At 37.9% G+C, this 11,766-nt stretch overlaps 2 protein-coding genes across 2 annotated transcripts; both read left to right on the top strand.

The window, feature by feature from the left end:
• The first annotated feature begins 4,048 nt into the window (after positions 1-4,048).
• LOC136238382 (receptor-type guanylate cyclase gcy-28-like) lies at positions 4,049-6,707 on the top strand. Its single transcript, XM_066028822.1, has 2 exons — positions 4,049-5,128; positions 5,659-6,707. The coding sequence occupies exons 1-2, from the start codon at positions 4,097-4,099 to the stop codon at positions 6,592-6,594; spliced, it is 1,968 nt and encodes a 655-aa protein (XP_065884894.1). The 5' UTR covers positions 4,049-4,096; the 3' UTR covers positions 6,595-6,707.
• A 58-nt stretch (positions 6,708-6,765) lies between these two features.
• On the top strand, positions 6,766-10,062 carry LOC136238981 (uncharacterized). The gene is made up of 2 exons (XM_066029702.1): positions 6,766-7,768; positions 9,043-10,062. The coding sequence occupies exons 1-2, from the start codon at positions 6,788-6,790 to the stop codon at positions 9,994-9,996; spliced, it is 1,935 nt and encodes a 644-aa protein (XP_065885774.1). The 5' UTR covers positions 6,766-6,787; the 3' UTR covers positions 9,997-10,062.
• Positions 10,063-11,766: the final 1,704 nt, after the last annotated feature.

Genomic DNA, 11,766 nt, shown 5'->3' on the forward strand with positions numbered 1-11,766 from the left:
GAAATTATAGAGCAATCATTGAAAATTTTAAAAGGGGCAAAAAAAATGTCCATGGTTCAAACCAGGGACCTCCATACTAATTTCACAAATATTTCACCATTGAAATTCCAGTTTTCAGTCAATAGTAAATACCAATGGAGAATCTAGATTGTTCTAGACCATTCTGTGTGTGTTCTATTAGAAATTCTCGAAAATGCACACTCTATTAGCGTATTTAATTTGAAGTAGTCGAATGAAGTCTGCAATACGATACATTATAACTTTTATCTGCCATAGTCATCATTGTATCTGTACATAAGAAGAAATTGAATAAACACAAGCCACAAACCCAGTTTATGACTGACCATGGTGTATTCAAAATGGAAAATAATTGTCCAATTACCCACAGTGTAGTACGCTTGAATGACAGGGCCAATAAGCTTTGAAAACACATGCTCCATTTTGTATTTTACTATTGCATAAAGTACTAAGCCGTAAGACAACCAGATATTATATTGCTTATGTATATTCATGTCCTGGTATACTAGAACCCAAATCTTTTATAGGAAAAAACACTCTACAGAGACATACTGTAAGTGAGTGTTTATATGTACTGTAGCTATAGTGTGCTGGTTATCTGTTAATTCTGCAGCAACCAGATTTGTTAGAAATTTGTCCTACAACATGACTATTGTTGTATGGCTGTAATATAAAATAGAATTTTGGGGGTGTGCAGGATTTTTGCAATTTGAAGGCTTGAAAACAGCCTAAGATTTATGCTAAAAACATGAAAAATGCTAAAAATAGCAATGCCAATCTATACTGCAAAGATGCTTCAAAATGTATTGTTCAGCAGGGGAGGCCATCCCCACCTGGTTTCCCCTTAGAATTGCCTATGCAGGAGCCCCATAAGCGCTTCAAGGTACACTGATTTTCTAAAGCAATATCTTGACAGTGGTTATTTAGAGTTATTATATCTAAGTGACTTCTTCCCTGGTCTGGGCTGGATGTTTAGTATGCTACTGTGAAAGGAAATGTCGCCACAAAGGTAAGCCTTTCCAATCACTTAATAATGAGGTTTACTAAGTGTCTTACAGTTTCTGGGATGACTGAATGCATGAGGCCGGGTGTGTATCCAGCCAGAGATATCACAGACACACACCTTTGGACAACAATGTGCTATATTAGTTCTATCTTCAACACCTTCAGTACAATATGCTAAACACCAACCATGTTGACTTCTCTAAGGAAGATTTCTTACCCTTAAAAGTGAACCTCTTTTTCTCATCAAATAATTATATGACTGAAATAAAAACTGCCTAATAAGGTCACTGTACAGATTCAGTGGAAGTGAGTTATATGTATAGATGTAGGGGTCTGGGAGCAGCTACTGACAGATTTTGAGGATTAAATTAAAATGCTTTGAAATTTTCACAATTTCATGGATTTTATAAAATAAAATATATGTGCTTCCATTTTAGTCCTAAATATCATTAATGATTTATGCATATGGTTTGCCAGCTATTGTAGTGATCTAAGAACATATCCGAATTCTTTATATTTAAAGTTTAGCTGCTAAACCATTATTTAATTATTGCTAATCTTACATTTATGTTATTCTTTAATATTAAAGATTGTATTCCAAAATGAATGTTCTATTAGAGTAGTTTTGACTGCTTTATTAGAATACATCTGATTGCTCTATTAGAGTATCTTGATCTTAATAAAGATGTTTCGCTGCATACACTACCCTTGTTCCTGTTTTGAGAAATCAATGTTAGTTTCTTACACTGTAACTACAGTGTACACTGCCCTGCCCTGTTTTAAATTTATTATTTATATTTGTGCTGCCAAACTAAGATAGGCTGGTGTACCCACAAGTTGAACTTTCAAAGGGGGCTTCCAGAACCCGAGGAAACCTGTAATTGTACAACCAGGTCACCTGTCTAAAAATCTGATTCCAAGTACTGAGTAAAAATTATTAAGATGCATAACAGCCTTTTCTCTTTTTGGTAGGGTAGTGTTCTCATTGTATGTAGGGAACCAGGCAGTGTCTGTTTACATCTCCAGCAAAAATCATTAAATACTTTAATAGAACAATCAGGATATAACAGAATGAGTGCTACATATTCAGGAGTGGATCTGGGAGGGGATAAAATTGATTGAAAAAATATCATTAGAGGTTCAGATTAAAGTACTTCAATAGAGTGGTCAACTACCCTAATAGAACAGTCACAATTTATGTTTTAAGCCATCTGTACCAAAACAATAAAAATAGTCTAAAATTGTATCACAGAGTAATTTTTAATGGCATCCATGTTGTTGTATTCTTCAAACTACATAATATAGCTCCACCTCAAAACTATTTAGCCCACCATTGATACTATGCAAACAAAAGCAGCCTATGTTAATCAATTCCTAACATATGTTTAAAATGTCAGCTTTATAGATATTTTGGGTGAAAATTGTTACCAAATTCAATATCACAATACATAACGATTAAAAAATTTCCTGGAGAAGCATGTCCCCAGACCACCTAAATTTATGTGCACATGCAACAGAAAATTTGGAAATTTGTTACCACCAAAATTCCTGGAGCTGCCTTTGATGTTTGATAATGGCCTCACTACTTCACTGTAGATGTGTAGCACTTAGCACTTTATGCCTGGCTATACTTTGTATGTATACTGTATAGCAGTAAGCAATATCTTTAATGCAGTGATTATTTGTTTTCTGTCTAAATACCATGTAAATATTTGTTATAATTTAGCTAAGTATTTAGAGTTTGTCAACAGGGGATGCATGCTTAGTTCCTTATACTACTGTTTATCTACTACTATAACATCACTGTTGTATTTATGTAATGTGCATGTACACACTGGCATGCCGGGTTATTGTACAGCTATTATACTTCCGTATGACAGGAAATTTTGACTAAAGAAAATAAATTGCAATTGATGACTTTGATGAATCAGTTAAATTCATTATAATTATTTTAATTCATCTAACATCCATAAAACGCCCCTTAAAGTACATGTTGACATCTATGATTTGTTGATTTTTGTCAACATTTAATCCATCAATGCTGACAAGGTGTACCTAGATTTGTCAGTTTCCTTAAATCAAAATTTTCCTGTCATACGGTATAGGTAAGGTCCTGAGTCTGAAGTCATAATTATAGTTTTTGGCATGGTAACATTTTGATCCCCTCCTTCCTTCCAAATGGATAGATCCATGCACCCCTGGGTATTTGTGTTTGTAAGTAGGACATTCCACTCTTGGTTATGCTAATGTATCATTTATTTATTTATTGATTAGCAAAACCCATCAAGGGTACAATGCTAATGTATAAAAAAATCATGTAGCTATTCTTTATCCTCTGGTGTACATACCTTGTACAGCTTATCATGGGATAGTCAGTTTCACACACAATGGACTAAAGGTCAACAGCTCCTTGGACTGGATATGCATGGATAGGGAAACCCCCTCTGTTTGAACCATTTCCTGTAGCTGTATAATTTCATCACTCATAGCTTGCACTGAAATATAGCTAAATCTTACTCCACACTGTAATGCAGCATTGAGTCACTGTGGTTTACTGAATGCAGTTGCATGCATGAACGGAATTTTCAATAATGAAGTGAAGAGCAGTAGCCCAAGTGGTAGAGCATTAGCCTGGTAATCAAAAGGTTCTAGGTTCAATGCCTGGGATATCAATGGGACGGGCTGCTACTGTTGTTGCCATTTACTCCCAATGCTCCAGCCACGCAGCTGTGTGTAAAAACGTCTCTGGTGACTTCCTGTATTGCAAAGATTCTGTACTAAAAAAAACAAAAAACACAGGCTAGAGATCATACCGTAGCTATAGCCTAAATATTTCAAGGTTGGAAAAAGATTTCTGGAATTTTCAGTGAAAATTGTATCCTTGAAAATTTAGACCTCCATGCATTACATATGGGATTGTTTGCAAATCCGCAAAATTTTTAGTTTTACATTGCTCAACCTCGAAAATTTAGTACTAGTGTATATGGTAGACTAATAAATAAAATTAAGAAGCGCGTTATACAAGTACAAGCGCCCATTCTACTAGCACTAGTTTCTACCTTGGTTTTTCTGAATGGCGGCACAGCGAGACGGTGAAAAGAATCTGGTCCTCAGCAATGTTCGAGATACGGGGAGAAAACTAGTAGACGGAGATTATGGATTAGTGACTGAAGTGAGCTACTACGGAGCTCCCTGCGCTGGAGTAAACATTCACGAGCGACTGACGATGAAAGTTAAACAGATTGAAGGCGTACTGGAGCGAGAGCATTATTATAACAGGGATGTGTGCCATCCAAATGTGTTGAGATTTCTTGGTGTGTGCTACTTGAGTAAGCAGCAGCCACTTATTATCACAGAGATATGGCACAAGACCCTAGCCTGGATGATACTTGCCAAATCCACTATACCATTGTATGTCAAATTGTCTGTGTTGTTAGATGTGTCTAGAGGATTGTGGTACCTTCACAGCCATAATCCATCCATTGTACATGGAGACCTGACACCTGCAGATGTGTTCTTGACAAATCATTTAGTAGCAAAAATTGGAAATATTGGCTTTGGTAGAATGTTACAACTTGACTATACTGACAGAGAAACAATGTCATACAATCATGCGCATGCTTTCAAAGCACCAGAAGCTTTGAGAGATAATATCCCTGAGTATGGTCCTCCCCTTGATGTCTTCTCTTATGGTGGAGTAGTACTTTACGTGGTAAATCAAGACTGGCCTGAGCCATTGCAGGATAAAGTGCACAAAAAAGTTCACAAACGCTGGTTTAGAAAGAAGACAGTCATCTCTGAAATACATAGATATCAAAAACATTTGGACAGGATGTCAGGCTATGCTGCCGTTCTCAAGCCACTGTTGGAAACCTGCTTGCTTGATGATCCCAGTGAACGACCTAGCATGGAAGCTGTTTGCAAGAAAGTAAAGGGGGTTACTGATCCCTACATTAAGGTGGACAATACATCATGGAGACTGGAGACCAAGTTCAGTAATGCTGTACCTATTAGTCACGAAATAGCTGGTGGACCTGCAATTGTCAGACTACACACTGAACAACAGAAAGCACAACAGCGAGAACAACTAGTGGAGTCACTAAAGGTACTACTACGTACTGTGAACAATGCATTTGTCTATGTTGTGTGTGTTACATCTGTCTGTCTGCACTTTGTCATGGAAGGTACTGTACTTCTATCATGCTTATGGTGGAACCTCTCTATTCCAGACACCTTGGGACCATGGTAAAGTGACCTGTCTAAATGTAGGCACATTGATGCAAATGGGACCATAAAATTAATAAGTTTCCTGATCTTGTCCCTCCACTATAAAATCTTTCACAATGGAAATATTAGCTACTTGATATCACAGTTGTAGCAGCCTGCATGTTTGCTCTAAGACAAATTTATTGTCTTGGTCTTATATGTATAAAGTTATGTCAATGATGTGTAATGATTCTGTAACTTTTATCATTTAAAACCATAGAAGGATGTACCACATAGCTAAATATTTTGAGCGGGAATATTTTCAATGTTGAATAAAAATTTCATGGATTTACAACCAATCCCAAATGTAATACATAATTATATAATGCTTATTGTTGTGCAAATTTTTATTACTGTCTTTTTCATTAGCACCAGTTGTCATGGGATGATAAACTGGCTGCCAATTCAGTCTCTAAGGCCATCCAGATTGACTGGGAAGATGGGTTGCCTGTTCCTGTGACCAGAGCAGTTTGCACAGCCATCATCTATAATGGAGTGATTTACCTCAGTAGCATATATGAGGCCAATAATTTTCGCCGCTGCTCTACCAGCATCAATATGTACAACATTGACAATGAGGAATGGAGCCTTTCTCGTATCACTACACCTCACAGCTGTTTTGGTATGACAATTGTAAATGACCAAATAGTTATTGCAGGAGGAATGGTTGAAATGAGGCCATTAATTGTAACTGATAAAGTGTGTGCTTTAGCTGGAGAAGAATGGGTGGCTTATGCCACTTTGTTGTCACCCAAGGCGTCACCTACTGCTCTCGGAATTAAGTCACTTCTACTTGTAATCGGGGGTAGTGGCAATAGAGATGAAGTGAAGAGTGACGTGGAAGTATTAGACACCACCACTGGCCAATGGAAAATCTGTACCAACCTCCCTGAGCCACAGGTACGATTGATGTCTACCATAATTGGTAACACTTTGTACCTACTGGGTGGAAGTGGTGTAAATCACCACCCATCTCAAGCAGTCTTTTCTATCTCACTTGATTCTCTTGGAAGTCACACACTTGAATGGCACCATCTTCCAGTGACTCCGTTAGTTTGTTCATATCCAATTGTAGCTCATGATGAATATCTGTTAGCAATAGGAGGAAAGAAAAGACTTAATGGTAAATGGCACCGATCATCTGACATCTATGTCCTCAATCTGGCAACTTGGCGTTGGGAACTAGTGAGTGCCATTCCTGCTGCAAGAAGCAGTTCTGGAGTAGTTAGTGATGGCAAAAGGATATTTGTAATTGGAGGAGCTAACAATGAAGTCAACTATGACAATTTATGGATCAGCAAATGATGCCAGCTGTGATTGACCTTTTGGTATTAATAAACAGTTTATACATGTAACAACTGGTGTGTTGTATATAACTGGCATATGGTTAAACTAAGTCATTGGACACTGGGGGTAGCCAGACAGTATCAATAGTATAAAATACAACGAAAAATTTAATTATGGCTTTCTAAGTCACGTGATCAAGGGAGTTCCGGGTATGGCACACCACGATACCGGTGAACGATTCGTTCTTAACGCTATTGAACATACTGGAAGGGAAATAATGGATGGGGAGCATGGGAAAGTTATGGAGGTGCGATACTACGGAGCTCAGTGTGCTGCTTTCGCGGTACATGATCGTTTCAACGATAAGCAACTTGAAGGAGGCCTCAAAGAACAGCTGAAATACCAGACTACTAATCTTTGCCATCCGAACGTTTTGAAATTCCTTGGATTATGTCATTCAGATTCAAGCAAGCAACTTCTCGTAACCGAGATGGTGCACGAGACGGTTACGTCATTGGTAGAATCTCAACCGAATGTACCACTGCACGTCAAGCTTTCCATATTACTGGGTGTGTCCAGGGGATTGTGGTATCTTCACAGTCGTAATCCTCCCATTGTCCATGGGAGATTGTCCTGTAATAGTATATTTTTGGATGTTCAGTTGGAGGTGAAAATTTTCATCCCCAGACTTCTTGATATGGCTGGTGGTTCCGCTCCTCAATCTAAAGCACAGGAAGCTTTGCAGAAGACACTTACAGAGTACAATACTAGTGTTCCCATTGATGTCTTCTCTTATGGCAGAGTGATTCTTCATGTGGTGAATCAAGAGCTGCCTAAGCCACTATATAGCAACGAGGCTCATTGTAAACAAAATTTGATTTCTGAACTAAAATATCAGGGGTATTTAAATAATATCGCAGGGCTTGAGATGGCTTTACTACCTCTGGTAGAGGCTTGTTTATCAGATGACTCTACCAGACGTCCCACCATGGAAAGTGTTCATACTAAAATGGAGGCTATTTGTGAGCCATTTACTGGAATTGACAACGTATTGTGGAGACTGAATCTGGAGGATGATTCTACAATCGCTGCTGGTAGAAAGAAGATTAGTGAAGTGGTACAGATGGCTAGTGATATACACAAAGCACAGCAAAGAGTTGTTAAGCAGGACCAAGTGATAACATCATTGAGGGTATGGTCATTGATAAAACTATGAGTTGTAAATGTACTAGTATTGGGTACTGCATATATAGGGCTGCACCAATTCTAGTATCAGCATCGGACCAATACTGCTGTTTTCATAAAGTATCGGAATCAGCCATTATATTGTTACAGATACCAATTCTTATCACATGTGAGAATAAAATAGCGTTCGTTTGTACTTGCTTATTTTACTAGCACAATGGATTTCTTAACATTGATAACTACTAGTAAAATTACTGATCTGTGCTGAAACGCTTTACTGAGGAGAGAAAAAAACAATATACCCTAATAGAACAGTCAATAACACTAATAGAGCAATCAGTACTGTTTTATAAGATATTATCTACACTTCTCCAGCTATAGTACAGAAGAATACTGGACTACCCATTAAACTGTTTTGCATTTCAGTGACTTCTTTCTCTGTGAGTTTTGATTGGCTACTTCATCATAAACATAAATCATAAAAACTTGTACAAGAATACCATGAAATGCAATACATATGGCGTTACTAATAAATGTGTGCACTCTGAAGTAGCCACTTTATACTTGGTATTGGTGCTTGTACTTGCAGATACTTCCTGTCTGAGCACTTGGCAGGGCTGCCCAGAGAAATTAAGGGGCCCAGGGCAAAGAATTAACGTGGGGCCCTAGAGGCAAGGAAGATTCCATTCTGAATCACAACATCACCCAAGCTGCATGAGCTGCTGAAAATGACAGTAGCTACCCCTCACCAGCCATATCTCCCTATCTATAAGCTTGCTACACTGCTCCTCTGAAGAATACTGTGACTACTCTATTAAGTATTTAGATCTGACTGCTCTATTAGAGTATATCGATCTTTTAAACAGGTATTCAAGGGGCCCTTCGTGGGGCCTCCTGGGGCCCCTTTCAGGCTGGGTCCCAGGGCAAAATTCCCCAGTTGCCCCCCCCCCCCCTCCTGTGGGCAGCCCTGGTACTTGGTATTTGGAATATCAGTAAAAAGTAGAATTGGTACAACCCTACTACTACATAAATAAGTACGAGATAATTGTGAGAGTTATGCCATTGCTTAATCAGCAAGCACACTCAACATTTCGCTTGTAGTTTACGGTATTTAGTACAAATCACCTGTTGTAACCTACCTGTCAAAGTAATAGCAACAAGGTGCAATAGTGCCTGCTTAATATTTTGACTCAAACAATTGTACAGGTTTCACTGTAGCTAACTGAAAATATTACTGTGTACTTTAAGAAATTTTGTATGCATGCATGCATTTTCTGTTAGAAACAACTAGCAATGGAAAAGAAACCAGCTATTGTAGACCCATCTGGTGAAGCTATTCACATTACATGGAAAGAGGCAAATCCCCTACCAGTTCCTCTGTCATCTGGAACAGCTGTGGTGCACAGTCGAAAGATTTATTATGGTGGATACCTAGATATCAGTTTGTCGTCTTCCTTTAGCATCTATGTGTATGACATTGGTAATCAGATGTGGGACCCATCTCCTATTAAGACCCACCAAGCTCTGTATGGAATGACTGTACTAAATAACAGCTTACTATTAGCAGGTGGCGTAACTGATCAACGAAAACTTCAACCAATTTCAACCACCAATGAAATATGCATTCTTCTTGATGGCAAATGGAAGCAGATTTCTACAATGCCTCATGCCAGAGCACTGCTTGTTGCTGTTGGATATCAGTCAATGTTGATTGTCATCGGTGGTCAGGATACACGGTGTGCAGTCAAAGGCAATGTTGAGGTTTTAGACAGTACAACAAACCAGTGGCATACTTGTAATAGCCTACCTGAACCACATTATCAGTTGTCTTCTGTCATAGTGAATGATACTCTGTACTTAATGGGCGGGAGTAATTCACGTCAGCAACCATCGCTGGAAGTCTTTTCTGCTTCACTAGCAAACCTTGAGAAAAATCAACAACTTCACTGGCAATGTCTCCCCAATGCTCTTCGTGCTAATTCTGTCCCTGTTGGACTGTGCAAGGAATACTTGCTGGCAGTAGGTGGAAAGCAGACACATGCAGATGGAAAGTCATACCGATGTACTGATGTGTATGCCCTGAACACAGCTACCAGTTCATGGGAGGTACTAGATGTCATCCCATCCCCAAGGAGCACTCCAGGGATAGTGAGCTTGGATGATCATACAATAGTTGTGATGGGAGGGACAGTTAATGATGTACCTCAGAACACAGTGTGGATTGGAATTTGTTAGTAACCGAACATTATATATAACAAATCAGCTTATTGCAAAGCTTAAAATTTAGTTTTGACAATTTAATGCTTTTACAATATGCACAGGTCTGGATCACTCCATTATCATTATTGAAAGGGGCTTTTGAAATTGTCAGTTAGGGAAAGCAATTTTGTCAATGTAATGGTTGGATAATAGGTGACGGGGAATAATGGTGATATAAGATACTCTAATAAAACAGTCAATAAATGGTGAAAAAAATCCTAGAACAGTCAGTCATACATGCTTTTGAGTATGAGATACTTCAATTAATGGTGGGCAGCTGCAGTATACTGAGTATAGTTATTTTAATTACATTCGATTCCCAACAAACCCATGCATAGTTATAAGCTTTCAAGCTTTTGGTTTTCTTAGTTAACATACTAGAATATATTTGAAAAGTATGTATTTTTAATAATCATACTGATTGATTGATGATTGTTATTATACTCGCAGCAGTTGGACTAGCTGTTGTTCCATGTTGGAGTGTTACATAGCTATACAAGCACATGAACTATATAACACATAACATAGAATAAAATTAATATACAATTAACTTACAAAACAAAAATACAATTAGCAAACAAAAAACATGTATACACAGAAGAAATTATGCAAAATTAGTTGACTGGTAATCAAAATCAGATGGGGTGTATAGACCCTTATACCTGGGAGACTATTCTATCACATGGTTGCCTTTCCACTAAAAAATTTCTTTGAAGACAATATAATTTGTAATGATAATGCTGGCAAAACTAGGTAAAGTTATAGCACAATATCGGTAATACTGAATATTAATAACCAGCGATCCTTAAGAAACTGTTTATGCATTGCTGGTGAAAATTGGTATTGAGTGGTAGATGCACTTGGCAGCCATCCAAGTCTGTAACGATGGATGGAAACATGATCATGCTTTTGCAACCAAACACACTATTGTTAAGATGGTGCAACCAACTAATCAAATGCCTACTCAATGGAGGACCCCACACAGGCAGAGAATAATTCAGTTGTGATAAAACCAAGAATCCACCAGCATCTGTAAAAATATGTACTGCTGATGAGTTAATTTTAAAAATACTTATAGTAAACCTGATTTTCACTACTATGCAGTGCAAAATAGTTAGTATTGTGGCAGAAATTAGTAGTGAAATTCACTACTAATTTTATACATCACTTCAATCTTGAGTTGTACCATCTGCTTAGAAGAAATCTAATGTGACTCCAGTGCAAAAGACAGGTGATGATAATGGCCCAACCAACCAACTATCGTCCTGCATCTACTAGATCTGTCGTGCCCATTGTGGCTGAAGTGTTAGAAAGCTTACTGCCAATCAATTTCAATTGACTGTATATTTTGGGGGAAGGGGGGACTAGGAAGGAGACTAAATTCAACAGCCATGCCTTGCCAAAATTAATATTGAATGGACCTCATATAGCCTTTTATTGTATTATTAGTGTCAAAATATATGGTGTAGTAATAGTAGTACAGTATTTTTTTTTTGTATAGAATACAACATATTTTTGGTGAATCGAAGGCAATGTGGGTGAAGTCAGGAAGCCAGGTGCTGAAATTTTAATGAGTTGCACAATTCATAATTTTTGATGGGTGATGGAATATTTATGGGGCTGTATACTACACCATAATACCTGCTCAGGGATTAATTGATACTGGTGCTGATATTACTATCACGGGCCTTCAAGAAAGCCACGACAGTGGAAGTTCTATAAAGTTCTTAGTTACCTGACTATTGA

This window comes from Dysidea avara, chromosome 11 (genome assembly GCF_963678975.1).
Source record: "Dysidea avara chromosome 11, odDysAvar1.4, whole genome shotgun sequence".
In the NCBI taxonomy this organism is placed as follows: domain Eukaryota; kingdom Metazoa; phylum Porifera; class Demospongiae; order Dictyoceratida; family Dysideidae; genus Dysidea; species Dysidea avara.

Coding starts and splice junctions, on each gene's coding strand:
- LOC136238981 (XM_066029702.1), top strand. CDS start 6,788: ATGGCACACCACGATACCGGTGAACGATTCGTTCTTAACGCTATTGAA. Junction 7,769..9,042: donor AAGTGATAACATCATTGAGG/GTATGGTCATTG, acceptor ATTTTCTGTTAG/AAACAACTAGCAATGGAAAA.
- LOC136238382 (XM_066028822.1), top strand. CDS start 4,097: ATGGCGGCACAGCGAGACGGTGAAAAGAATCTGGTCCTCAGCAATGTT. Junction 5,129..5,658: donor AACTAGTGGAGTCACTAAAG/GTACTACTACGT, acceptor CTTTTTCATTAG/CACCAGTTGTCATGGGATGA.